This window comes from Toxotes jaculatrix, chromosome 11, assembly GCF_017976425.1.
Source record: "Toxotes jaculatrix isolate fToxJac2 chromosome 11, fToxJac2.pri, whole genome shotgun sequence".
NCBI classification, from domain to species: Eukaryota; Metazoa; Chordata; class Actinopteri; family Toxotidae; genus Toxotes; species Toxotes jaculatrix.
Genome location: NC_054404.1, coordinates 5,176,038 through 5,190,123, shown reverse-complemented (window position 1 = coordinate 5,190,123; position 14,086 = coordinate 5,176,038). Strand labels below are relative to the sequence as shown.

Sequence of the window (14,086 nt, the reverse complement as noted above, 5' to 3'; positions counted from 1 at the left end):
TACACAAATGATAACTGTTTAACTGGTTGTTCTCCTGAGTATATGCACAACATAATAATTTCTGGTTATGGCTTAAGAAATTAAGCAGCCATAAAAATGTTTGTAGGTAAATTTGCACAGATTCGAAATAAAAAGTGTTAGTTTTTTTCTGAAAGATTGAAGCAAAAGGAGGTAGAGCAGAGCTATTTACAGTATAGCAAAGGAAAGTGCTAAACTACACCATCTAGTGGTCAAGTTTGTAATCATATATCAACTGGCAAAAAAAAGTTAAATTTGGTCATTTAATCTAAGTTGAAACAAATGTAATCCTCCCGTGTCATTTTGGTGTGGGCCACACATACCGTACTCTTAGTAAGACTGAGAAAATATGAACATAAGCAAAAATAGGCATTCACTGTACAACCAAGTCAAGTGCTGCTTTCCCTCAGTACGAAGGTCCAGGGGCAGGAATTTGTCTTTCAAATAAAAATCAAATGTAAACTGTATACTAGGAAATGTTGCTGAGCTTTATGGCTTATACCTGTACATCATTTATACAGCTTAAGCTTGAGTATGCATGCATTACACTGCATATTTGATCAGTCTGTGAGAGCGCCGGCGTGTGTGATAGAGCGGTGTTCATACAGCTGTGCCACGGTTTATCTCCAGATGTACCAGTTTGGGATTTTTCCCCAGTGTCTCGTGCTCGCCGTTGTTTTGGTTTTCTGATGTTTTCTCACCTCCCTTCTCTTTCTTCTCATCACCACTCCTGTTAGAAAGAAAGTGCAGAGGTAAATTTGATACCTCCGTTTCCCTGTGGTAGTATTTTTAGTAGGTATTTCTAAAAACTGAGGCATTTTCCATAAACTGCAATGGAAAAAAAAGATGCTGCTTTTGAAGGCAAAACATTCCTGAGAGGATTCATTTGCTATCTTTCTGTAAAAGCAGCTACAGTATCCAGCCGTTAATGTGCATATTTTCATGTTACATTATCATTCTCACTTCTTCTTGAAGAGTTTCTTGAACGAGCTCCTAAAGCCTCCTTTGTCCTGCTTCCGACTCCTCTCACTGAAGGCCGAGTGGTTGTTCTCCTCTGTCCCACCCCTCCACTTCGACTCGTCCCCCCATGATTGGATTCCGGAGTCCTGGGGGGAGTTGAACACAATATTACATTTACTTCAATTATGGTATGATTACACCTGGTACCATTCAAAGTGTTTCTGTCTGCAGAAAACTCCCAAGATGTACACATGACGTCTGCACATAGTATACAACTGAGAATAGGATCAAGGACGCTGAATTTAAATCCTGCAGTTTCTTTAAATAGAAAGGTTCACATCTTTGCTGGCACCCACAATGCTGAGCAGCCCGTGAAGATCACCGCTATGCTTGTCTGTGTCCGCTCTGTTTCCCAGGGGGCTGTGGACCTTACGGGACGGGGTTGGACACCCTTTGCTGCCCTTGCTGCCCTGGCGCTCCAGCTTTGCATGGCTGCCCAGTCCCGCTCTTTGGAGGTGGTCTGATAGAGGTCCACCATCCACGCTACTCACTGTGTTGTCCATCTGCAGGCCGTTCAGTGACTAGATAGCATAGAAGACATACAAAATGATTTTTACACATGTAACACTTGTTTGATAATCTTTCTCTTTATGTATATGACCATCATTAAAGCTCACCTTGCTCTTACGCTGGCTGGCCTGAAGGGGGCGATGCTGATTACGACGCATCATTACAGCTTCATCCGGAGACACGCACCCTCGGTTGGGCAGTTTGCTGAAACCATTGCCCTGGCTTCCACCGTTGCCAAAGACATCACGGGTTGTCGACACGTTCACTGCCATTGCATGATGTGACGGAGCTTTGGGGCACTTCACGAAGGCAATGTCAATGGAGGAATCTGAAGAGGCAGACGAGCAGCGGTCGAACATAGAGAGATCATGCAGGGAGCCTGCATCCTCTTCATATAGGCTCTCCATCCCCGGGGGGTCTGGAGGGAGGAGGAACTCTCCGAGAGCATCTGCAAGAGCAGAGCCTGGTTGAACCTGACGGAAGTCTGCAGGTCTGGAGGGAAGATGATGCTGGCACGACGTGGACCTCTCAGATGCATCACTCTCTGGGATACTACCAAGACCTGAAAGCCAAAGGTTGTTGACTGGGAAACTGTCCCAAAAGTTTTTAAATGACATGGGTCGCATGTCTGAATCTGTCAAATCCTTACGTGAAACCTCAACAAAGGAAGGATGCCTGTTTCAAAAGTTACAGAACTTGGTTTCAGATGCTGTTTGACAATCTGACAAGACCTTCATTTGAGGCCTACTCACGCTTCCCAAGCTCAGCATATTATAAAACCCAGCTTTCCTGCCCAAAGTGTAAATCTAATTAAACAGAACACACAAAAAGATCGTCGGTTACAATAATAAGAAGCTTCTGTTATCACAGACCTGCCGGCTTGTGGTTCCTTGAGTCCAGGTCAGGGCTGAAGAACGGGAGCTGGGAGGGCCACTCTGTGTCGTAACAATGAGCTTCGGGATCCCGGTCTCTATCCCAGTCCTGGAAACGGTGAGACTGGATCTGCTCCAGAAGACGCTGCTTGCTGCGCTTCACCTGGTTTGCATGTTCCCTGTTACAAACAAACAATTCATAAAGCAGATTCATAAGCATTTAGCTGATTCAGAATGTAAAGACTGATTTCCCCACACGAGCAGGTGGAGACCAACACAGAGCTAAAATTCGTGTGGTGGCATAAGAAGTTTGATCAGGCAATAATCTCTCAGGGCTTTGGGTCTGTCAGGATGTTTTTCTGCTCCCAAATAGCCACAAATATTGTTTCTTCACTCAATAATCAATTTCAAAGAACAAAGGTTGAATGTAGAAGCCTGACAAACTGACCTGCAGAACAATTACTTACAGCATAGCACTGTTGCAAGGGTACGGTGAGCCAATACTGTTAGCTTGAATTCCACTTTCGACTGTCTTTAGCAGGTGCTTCATGGTGGACCTGCAGGGGGTGGAACCCACGGTGATTCACCTCATTTTGTCAGGTTCAAACACTCTTTAAGTCTTGTTAAAGCATATGTGTTACTTTTCTGCAGTGTGGTAATTCTGACCTCTTCATCTCCTTGCGATTGTGCAGCAGAAGCTCCTGGTTGTGCTGGAGGAGGTGGTGGTACTGAGCTGTGAAGGACCGGAACTGCTGGATGCACACCAGCAGCAGGTAGTAGTCTGGGTGATCCGCATCTGTCTGCCTCAGCAGCCCCTGCACACACAGATGTGTAACTTACTCATGTTTGAATGAGATATCAAACATATTTTTCTGTTTCCATTCTATGATCATGTTTCTTTCTTCATGTATCATCTCAATTTTTAATATTTGTTTTTGTTTTTTTCTTTTTAAATATCCAGTTATTTTACTCTCTATAATGTGCATTGCATTTTAAGAGATAAGCCATTTAAATGGAAATCATTATCTATATTGCTTGAAGTGTGTGTGTTAATCTAACCTGGAGCAGCAGCAGGTACTCCGGGATCCTCTGGACCGGCTGCAGGAGCAGGGTGTGGAGGGAGGGTTTGGATTCGTCACCCATTATGTCGCTCTGACAGAAGCACGGCCAATCACAGTGGAAAGGCATCACAGGTTCACCAATCAGGATGGAAGAACAAAACCACTTAGTACAACAGGTAACCGCAAACTGACTTTATTCAGCTGTGTCTGCAGCTGTTGTGCAGGAACAGGGCTAAAGTTTAACTTTTTGGATCAGCAGCCAAAGTGGCCTCTATATTTTTAAGTAACCAGCCACTTCTGTTTTTCTAAGAATATCTGAGACTCGTCAGAGTTGTCCTGAGTTGTCTCACTAATTCTATATATACATTTTAATTTCCTGCATTGTCTCATCCTGTCTTCTTTTTTTTTTACCTCCAGGAGGGGAGAAGATTTCATGGAGGTGGAGGCCAGCATGGTGACGACTGACAAACAGTCAGGAAGCTCCTTCAGGTAGGACACATAGAAGTCCAAGAAATCACTCTGTAGGGAGACAGAGAGACAGACTGTCTGGGTTTGCATGTATGTGTTAATGCACCATCTCCTGCCTTTACTGTCAGTCTGTGTGATATAAAAAACTTTCCTCTTTCCTCATTTAAGTCACTCAGTGAGTGAGGACCCATAACGTACTGTGAACCTGCTGTTATTTCTTTAAACTGGTAGGTGTCCTAACCAATTACCGCATTTCCTCCCATTCACTGGCAGCCAATCAGCCACACATTGGCTTTAACAGAATAGACTCATTAGCTTCAGTGTATTGTGTCTGCTTTTGACTTTCAGCTGGGGTCTGGTCGTCACTAGTGCCTTCCTGATATCACAAAACAGTAGAATCTATTCGATTTTTATTTCTTTAAACCTACACATGGGTCTGAAAGTGTTTGTTGTTTCACTGTCAATGCAAAAATAGATTACCACAGTCATCTGTTGGGGATTCTGACTGGGAGTGCACTCAAATCTTTAATAAAAATAACCCTTTTATATAAAAATCATTCCGTAAGCTTCACCAGTTACTGTCTGTAATGTACATGTGGGAGGTCGAGTCTTGCATCTGTATTCCTGCTGTCAACATGGCTCCGCTGGAATTTGACATTTCATGTAATTTCCGTCAGCGGAGCCAAAATGATTCTGATTCATTACAAATGCCCGGCCACAAGGGCAGATACTTCGACCCCTGCACATGAACCAGCACTGGAATAGCACTGTGTGTAGCACCGTTTTTGATTCACTAGGGTTAGCTGGAGGTCCAGATCTTTCCTACAGAATAGTTTAAGATTCCTCTGTTATTTTGTCTTCATCTTTAACACTCATTACCTTCGTGTGGTACAGATTTCAGAGGCATTTGCCGGTAGATGGTGTTTATCTACATGTCTCTATCAACAGAAGTATCAGGAGAAAAAAGAGGAGCTGAACATTTTTAATAGATGTGATCTCACATGGAAAAGGATGATGACTAATCTAATACGGTTCTGCATGCTTTCTGTTGATGCATCTGCTTTTATGTGTACTTTTGTACACATTTCATTATGCTGTCTGATTCTGTGTTTACCTCCTTGCTGGTGAGCCTCATAAACACATCCCCCATGATGCCTTGCCACTGGCACTTGAGCACACGTTCCTGGAGAGTGTGGAGGAGCTCGAGATGCTGCTGGATCAGAAACCTCAGGGAGCTGGGAAAAGGACTGATGACGGTGAGAAAGAGAGGAGAGGGTCTAGATCAATAATAGACAACATTTTACTTTATTGGAAAATACTGTATTCACAATTATTTGTGAATACAGTAAATTATTGTAATAAATCTGCCCAATATGAGACAACTGAAAAAAACCAAAAAACAAATTAGGATCCAGTCTCAGCTTCCAGAACCAGCTCATACTGGAGAGTATCTGCAAACATTGTTTATGGTTCTACTTTCATGCAACATGATCAACTGTCTGACAATTATAGTGCAATCCTATGTGACAGACATGTAGCCGCAGGTAAATCAAATTAAGACAAATGCAATAATTTACAAATACCATTTTACCCAGTTCAGGAGTTGTACCTTTTCATTGGTGCTTCTGGTCATTGGGAACACGTGTGCTGAAGCTGAGCAGTGATTGCATTAGAGTCTTTTTAAAAGATTATCCACTCTGTCTCGCTGGTGTTTATAACCTGCTTTTATTTGATTAGTTCATTTCCTGTTCTCCCCTCACTGTAAGCTCTCAAATTAGGTCAGTCAATAGCCACTCCTGGTATAAACTGCTCATCTGTGTGTATATGTGGATGTTAACGTGAGAGAGAGAGATGGACAAAGAGAGAAATGACTGTAGTCTGTGATATTTGTGGAGTTCATGGCTCGTAACATGAGCCTGGACCTTTTCTACGTCAGATAAGATAAGACTGCCGATGCCTCTGTCTTTCTGCATTCCCATATGTTGCGTGTGCGCCTCATGACATTGTGAAACAAGGGAAAGAGAACAGTTTAAATGCCTCCTTCTTATTAAATTACCTTCCTGTCATTGGACAATTTCAATAATGTCTCTTAATGTCTGTTTTTAATGTCCATGTAAGAGTTTGAGATCTTCCCTTTTCTAAGTTTTGTTAATCTGAACTCATTTGTCTTCGTGTGTCCGTTGTCTTACCGTTTGTCTTTGGCGGTGAGTGCCTCTGATCCATTGAAGGAGATGTTGGCCTTCAGTAGCAGAGACAAGTGGGAGACATAAACTCTCTCTGACTCCAGCAGTTCCAGAGCCGCTCTCTGTCTCTTATCTGCACACACGGACAGGTAATATATCTTTAAATATATTTTGAGATTTATACCTCATATTCTGCATAATCTGTTTTCTTCTCAAACTGCAGAAGCCTAAAGTTGTGCACTAAAAAGACAGGAGCTGTACTTGCAAACTGCAGACGGTTGTGTTAGCAGAAAGTAGCAGTAGTAATAGTTGTTGCTGTAACAGCGATATTATTAATAGCAGTAATATACTGTATTTCTTACTGTATTCAGTCTGGCTGTTGGGGGTTTCTGTGTTGTCTCTGTTGTGCTTTCCCTCTTCCCATGCTGGAGATTTGGACAGACAACCTCTCTGCTGCTGTGACTGAGCCTCCTGCTCAGAGATGGAGGCTGCAAAACAAACACACAAACACAAACACGCATCACACACACATTGGTCTTTCCTTCACTACACCGTCCTCCCTACCCACCATTTTGGTTCTTCATCGGAAAAGTTATAAACTCTATATGGGGAGGGGGGGGGGGGGACAACAAAGACATCCACAGACAGACTCACTCTGTGTAGACGTGGTGCTCCTCTGTGATGACCCACTATGTGGCAGACTGGAAAGAAAGTGTTGAATAACGCTGAGCTCTGATTGGCTGGGCACACAGATGTGTTCATCCCCTGATGCCATTAACACATCTGCCTTGGAGCTCTTTCTACTTTTGGACCAATCGGCACAGCCGAAGGAGAAATGGAAGAAGATAAAAACAACTTATCTGACAAGTCACACAACACAGTTGATCTTTTTTCATCCAAAAAAGAAAAAAGTGAGATCAAAATCAGCTCTGGTGCGATTTCACATTGTGCACCTTGCTCGAGGGCACTTAAATGGCATTAGGAGGCATTGTACAGATAACATTTAAACAAGGCTGCTTTGTCTATACAAATATAGACAAGAAAAACAGCAGCAAGTGAGAAGATTCATGTACTTTTATGTGTATCTGTGTGTGAATCCACTGTATTATTACTGTGAATAGAAACCTGTGTGGAGCAGAGATGATATCCCTGGTGTTTTCTGACTGCAGTAGATCCATCCTCTTCTGAACGTCTCTCTGTCTGCTGGACACGTCCTTAATGTGGTACAATGCCACATTCAGCTCCTCCTGCAAACAGATTACACCAAGGAGCTGCATTAGATAACACAGTCAGCCTCTGTGTTGTGTCTTTTACTCTGTGAGCCACCCAGACAGATTTGGAGGGAAAACTGCTCAGTTCCTTCAGGGCGTTTTTTTCCCCAGAGCTTCCAAAGCTTTTATCCTTTCTGGTGACGACAGTTAACTTTTCCTGTAAAGCCACAGACACAGAGACTTATGAAGAAGTAATGGGAATTATGGGAAATTTGCTTTAAATGTCACTAAAAACTAAAAATATCTTTATCATCATCTGTGGTGTCATAATCGTGTTAAAAATAATTCAGTTTTCACCTACATACATTTATTATACTGCTGCTGTGTGAGTGTCAGCATTCCTGTTCACCTGTAACAACCTTCCATTCAGTTCACATATAGCCATGATAAAGAACACACCACATGCCAGACATACCTGACACATGGGTGCAGATCCTCCAACATTTTATGTTGTAGTTAAGTCACTTCATTGTAGGATGACAAAGTGTGAGTGTGTGTGCGTGTGTGTGTGCAGATAAATGCAATAAACACGAAACCATACATTCCACATATCTTAGAACATGGCCTACATAAAAGATGTACACTCTCCACACTGGAAGACAGTGTGAGTGTCTGAAAGAGGTGCCTTCCTACCTAATAAATGAAATTAGTTTACAGTTTCAGCAGCGTTCCAGTCACATGTTTTAAATCCCCTCCACCTCACTAAGAATAGACTCTGCACACGTGTGTGTGCGTGTTTTTGTTGTGTAGCATCTCCAGCACCTTGAAAGTGTTGATCGAATTCTTGAGACCCATTATCTTATCGTCCACGTCAGTCTGGTGGGCCTGGAGCTTCTCCTCCAGGCCGTGGTCCCTCTGACGCAGCTCGCGCAGCTCTGTCAGAGCAGTGTGGAGCCCCTCATGCAGCTCAGCCACCAGGCCCTGCAGCTACATCACAAGAAGTAATTGAATACATAACGTTTTCAGTTTCATGTTTTGAGATGTGTCGACTGCCTCAAATGAAAAGAGGAAAAATTATTTGAAGAATTAAAATTTTAGGAAGTTTAAAGTCTGCACAGAAAACCCCTCAGTAGTCTTTAATGTTTTTCAGTGCCTCTGCTGTGGTGACAATATTTATTTCTTAAAGAGTTCTTTTAGTTGTTGGGTTCTCTTTAAATTCCTTCATTTCTGTCATTTGATATTTTAAGGCATGAAATATTTTTTGTTTCTGTATATCCTCTTTTAGGTCTTATTTCCTCTGTGGTATCTTTATGGGTCTTATTTGCTCTTTTAGCCTGATTTGTCTGTACTTTTTTTTCTTTGTCCTGTTTTTTCTCATCAGCTTTGTAAAAGTTTTTTTTTTTGCCAGAAGTTGTTTTTATTATTTGTGCTGTGTGTTCTCCTCTTTAACATCATCATTTCTGTCTTTTAGGTCTATGTGCCTTGTGTTTTTTCTGCAGCTTATTTTGGTTTTGGTGCATCCCCATTTAGGTCTTCTCAGACTTCTTTTGTGCAGTCTTTCATGTCCAGTAGAGAACATTTGCTTTCAGTGGCCTAACCTGTCTGATTTCACTCTCTTCCCTTCACCAGTCTTCACCCATCATCGTTACTTTACACGATCCTGTATTTTTAACTGAATGTCATTTTCTCATCCTTTCCTAATAATATTCTATAAGCAGCGGTTTCTTTATCTGCCTACCTTTTCTCTGCAGCTTCATTCTCTGTTTTCTCATTCATAGCTGATTGAATTTATTCAGCAGGGATAACTGAATCAGCTCATGGGAACATGACATGGGTTGAGCAGCTCTCTGTTACCCTATCTTTCCATCTCTCTCTCCCTCTCTCTTGCTCTCTCTTTCTCAGTCATGTGAAAGGCATCAGGCAGCAGAGTGAATAGAGCATCTGTCCTGTTTCTGCTCTTCTTCCTTTCTGTTGCTGTCTGTGTTTGACGGCACTACTCTCTGTTCACCTTGTGGCTGCAGAAGAGCCACTACAGCATTCCTTTGAGTATGTGAACAAGAGCATATTTAAAATGCTAAATGTTTATAAGTTCATGAGGACACACTGTAATGTGAGCAATAAGAGGGATGTAGTTGCCTCATTGGGATGCATTCAGAACTCAGTCTGAAAACTAAGATTTATCATTTTTTTCAACTTTTGTAAGTTATGATCAACCTTTTGTGGCAGTTCTTCTTTTGCTTGGTCATAGTTAGTCTCATACTTGCAGTCCTGATCTGCTGCGTTCTGCTGTGAGTAAATGTACACCTTTGATCAAAAGTCATGAGACCTTGTGCAAATTTAAACCCAAGAAACATGAAACAAGTCTTCTCACACTATATTTTCACACCACATGCACTATGATTGGAGGAGCTTTGCTTTAAAACTTGTATCACCCTGGGAAGTACAACACTGTTTATTTGACAAATTGGCTTTCTGAACAGTTTGTCTTTAACAAAAGAAATAATCGGAAAAACAGGTCAGCACAGTGAACATACAGTAGAATCAATACTGACTGACGTTTTAAACACTAAGTATCTCCCATTTTTGTTTGCATTTCTACTCATATATCCAAGAATGGCATAAGGGAATTACCGACCAGACAGCCCCTATGACATGACTAGATTGACCTTTGACCTTACTGTGACTAATGACCCTAATGTTTACATGACATCCTAAGAAGGTTACATGTCAAAACTTAGAGAGTTTCCCATGAAAAGCACTGAAAAGCAAATGTTACACTGGGTTCATAGGTTACTTGTAACTTTAGAGCACAGCGAGTTTAGTAAGAGCAGCCAGAGCAAAAAAGTCTGAACTGTAGAAATAAAACGAGGTTTCTTTCACTTATTCTTCAACTTTTTCAAGTCGACCATATAAGTCTGAGCTGGCTGATACAATAGAGACAGTGATTGTAGAGTTCTTGATTACCTGTGCGATCTGCACGTTAGCCCCCTCCACATTTTCTTCTTTCTCTAAAAAAATAAACAAAGAAACAATTCAAAATAATAAAAAAAAAAATTCTCCTCTGAGTGACTATCATTAGAGTAAGGGGTTAATATCTGAACTGAACTGTCTCATCAACCACAACCAAACACAATACTGAAAGATATTTACGTCTGTCCAAAACTTTGACATGCAGTTTTACACGCTCTGTGACGGATGGTGTGTGTCTGTCTGTGATGTATTATGAGATAAAAACATTTGCCTCTGCTTATAACAAATAATAATAATTATTATGTCAGTCTCCCTGTGACTTGTGGAAACAGTAAGTCTCTAAGTCTCCTACTCACTGTAAATGGAGCAGCAAGGACGTGTCTCCTGTTTACATTATGGTTAGACTGCTGGAAGTAAGTGCTCCACAATGAAATTTGCATTTACGATGGATTTTTCTTTTAAATGCAGTGGATTTAAGGACAGTTGACTGGTTGTATCGAAGCACAATACTTCTGTTTGTTGTGGAAACGTCACCGGTCAACGCTGCTGTCAACACAGCCGAGGGTCATCTGAAATACGTACTTAACATATATTATCATGCATGACGAGGCCCTTAGGCACAATGTGCCACGTCTGTACTGATGAACATTTTGCAGAAGAGGGAGGACACTGTCCAACAACAGTCTTTCTGTCTGCAAGACATATGGTAAGACAAGTTTCCTCTGCTGACTTGGGTTTGGGCTGTTGGCCTCAGCTGTTACAGGCCAGAGAGCTACTATCCCAGAATGACCTCAAACTTCAAGAGAAAAAAACTTTAAAAATGTGACAGTATTCCATTTAGATGAGCTGGTTCCAGGCTCCTGGTGTTGTGCATAATTGATTTTTTTTTTTATTGGAACTGAACCATTATTAACATTTTTTTTCACCTTTTCCTGCCATGACAAGTCAAAATGTCTGAGGTTAAAAAGGTCTATTAGTCCACCAGAGAGCACTAACAACTCCGTATCAGCCACAAAATTCAGTATCTATCAGGCTCTGTTTCCATCCCTGAAAGTGAAAAGATTCTATTTTACTCTCGTTGCAGATGCAGATGGCCACAACTTTTCAGGAAAGTAAAATCTGCTGCATTTTTTCTGTTTTATATCACTGTAAATTGAATCTCTTTAGGACTTTGGCTGTTGGTCTGGCAAAACAAGCAATCTGAAGATGTCATCTTGGGGTCTTTGAAACCGTGATGGGCATTTTTCAGTATTTTCTGATATTTTATAGACTAAACAATGGAAAAAAGTAAACAAATGAATCAATAGTGACCATAGTCAATAGTTGCAGCTCTAGTATGAGAACTTTTTTCCTCTGCAAGCATCTGTTCAAAAGAGACAACAGAAGTTTTCTGACACCTGTTTTACCTTCTGACACGTCTTCTGTCTTTTCTTCTGTTTTGCCATTTTCCATGTTTAGGTCCAGTCTAGTTCAAAGATGTCCAGTTCTGAAGTCCTTATCTCGCTCAAGATGACTTCAGTTGGTTCCTCTGCCTTCTTCTTTTCCTCTGAACTACCCTGTTCTTCGCTGTGATCACTCACTTTCTCTCCTCCAAAGCATGTGAGTCCTATGATTTCCCTTTTGCACAAAAAGACCCTTGTCTTCAGAGAGCAAAGGGACACAAGAGAAAGATCAGGAGGAGAGAGAGAGAGACATTTGTTCATCATACAGTCCCATACTGCAACTAACTCATTAGACTGAAAGAGGCGTGACCGGCTATTAATGAGGATGATTTACACAGTAACACCGATCAGAGCGAGTTTGAAATGGAAAAGTCAGTTACAGCAGTGGGTTAAGTGGTGAAACTAGCTGGTTGTGCTCCCCTTCACTGGGGTATCGCACATTAGGCCATTTCAAGTGAAGCTTCATTAAAAGCCTGTTTGTAGCTGCAGAGTCAAATGGTTGACTCTGAAGATGGTTTTGAGAGTATTCACTGAATGTGTGTGTCTGTCACTGGGACACGTGAATGTTATGCAGTTGTATCATGTTTCTTTTTTCCTCTTCATCAGATTAAATAATTTGCCTCAGGGAGCCATTGTGCAATCAACCAAACTCAAAAACGTTTAAATCTGCAATAACTTATTTTTTGGCCACTTGGGGGCAGTGCAACAAGTTCTTAATGGAACACTTACATTTAATCACTTTATGAAGTTGTTGTGGCAAAACAATAACTAACAGAAGGTTCCCTATTTGCACATCCGGCAGACATAGAGCAACTTCAGCATTCGTTCTGTTTTGTCAGTCTACAGTTTGGTGCTGAGCAGGTAGTGAACTGTTTACTTGAGCTACTTTTAAGCCCATGCAACACTTTTTGACAATGGTGTGTGAGTCAAACAGGACAGCAACCTGTAGAGCTCTAAGACAAGGACACAAAAAACCCCTCCTGGACTTGAACTCTCCAGTAGAAGGACACTGACTCATAACTCTGTTAACTTTCCCAACATCTTGCCAACCATTGTGCCCAATGACTTTTAGAAACATTTAAAGGGAGAACAGTTGATTACAGTTCACTCAGAATTGTTATAAACCAAGTCGTGTCATCTGTGTGACTCGTAAATACTGTGGAGATGTGTGTCCACGTGTGTGCGCATGTGTTAGCCTGATAGCGTGACAGTCTCTTGTCTCATGTCTGACAGAACCCTGTGTTCGTCTCTCTGTCCGCGTCCATACCTCACTGTACTGGAAGTGGCGTACAGTGTCAGTAAAAGGCCTGTCTATCTGTCTGCCTGCCTGTCTGTCTGCCTGTCTCTCTTCATATATACAGTACACGTGTCTTTGTTTTCTCTGTCCCTCTGTCAGCCGTGGAGACAATAAAGCCTGGAGACAAATAGCTGAGTTGCTCCTCATTTCAACAAGAAACCTGTGTTTGAAGGTTACATCCTTCCCACACATCATCTGATTCTGTGGTTACATGTGAGTGTGTGCAGGGAGAATGAACCGTCCATTCCACTCTGTACAAAGACAAAACAAAACTTGTCTTATTCACCAATAACTGAGAAGAGTTTCGGGGAAAATGTCATTTTGATGTTTTTGCTCAGTTGAGCCTAAAAATCAATTTATATTCAAGATCATGTAAGTAAACCACAAGTTAAGTGTTATCAATCTCTTCTTTTGAGATTGTATTTATTGCTTGTATCCTCTGTATAATGTGTACTGATAATTCATTAGACAGAGGGTCACAAGTTTCATTACTCTGTGAAATATGCTTTGCTTCATGTTTTTTTTTTAATCTAAACAGCATTCACTGCATTTTATGAGCCATAATGTTATGATGCAAACCATTCAACTATTTTTTTAACCTTCACAGGTTTAATAAACATCATCATACTGTAAACTTCATGCCCTTAAATTCTACATAGGAACTTCTCCTGCAGTATGTGACATGTAAGTATAAAGACCCTGGGCTCAACAGAGTATCTTCTGCCTCTGCCTCTATCTGGGGGAAAAAACTGTATGTAAAGAATATTATTCATATTTTTCTGTGCAGGTCTTTGCTTAAAGAAACAATGCCTTAGAGTGTCCAATCTGTTATGTAAGAGGATAATTTCTCTGGTCTTTTCTACACACTACATTTTTCTCTTCTAGCTCAGGGGTTACAGCACACATTGGGAAAACATTTATCATACAGTTATAATGAACAAGCGGTTGTGTCCTGGGTTCTTGGTCTGAGTCTAATGCGATTAGACAGAGCACAGGAACAATAAGAATCACGATGGAGGAAAGGTCAGAATTCT

The 14,086-nt window shown here is 41.3% G+C and overlaps 1 protein-coding gene across 1 annotated transcript; it reads right to left on the bottom strand.

Annotated features, from left to right (window-relative positions):
- Window positions 1-28: 28 nt before the first annotated feature.
- Window positions 29-11,876, bottom strand: arhgef33 (Rho guanine nucleotide exchange factor (GEF) 33). Its single transcript, XM_041049286.1, has 17 exons — window positions 11,720-11,876; window positions 10,308-10,351; window positions 8,166-8,330; window positions 7,258-7,379; window positions 6,787-6,935; window positions 6,495-6,620; window positions 6,139-6,265; window positions 5,064-5,196; window positions 3,893-4,000; window positions 3,480-3,572; window positions 3,087-3,235; window positions 2,888-2,977; window positions 2,421-2,599; window positions 1,656-2,110; window positions 1,335-1,559; window positions 982-1,124; window positions 29-748 (listed from the first exon to the last, which is right to left on the bottom strand). The coding sequence occupies exons 1-17, from the start codon at window positions 11,763-11,765 to the stop codon at window positions 619-621; spliced, it is 2,484 nt and encodes an 827-aa protein (XP_040905220.1). The 5' UTR covers window positions 11,766-11,876; the 3' UTR covers window positions 29-618.
- Window positions 11,877-14,086: the final 2,210 nt, after the last annotated feature.

Bases quoted from the DNA above. Each gene is read 5' to 3' on its own strand.
- arhgef33 (XM_041049286.1), bottom strand. From the start codon at position 11,765: ATGGAAAATGGCAAAACAGAAGAAAAGACAGAAGACGTGTCAGAAG. The intron at 1,125-1,334 runs GTGGGTGCCAGC...AACTCCCCCCAG, and splicing joins TTCACGGGCTGCTCAGCATT to GACTCCGGAATCCAATCATG. The intron at 749-981 runs GTGAGAATGATA...TCTTTCTAACAG, and splicing joins AAGAAACTCTTCAAGAAGAA to GAGTGGTGATGAGAAGAAAG.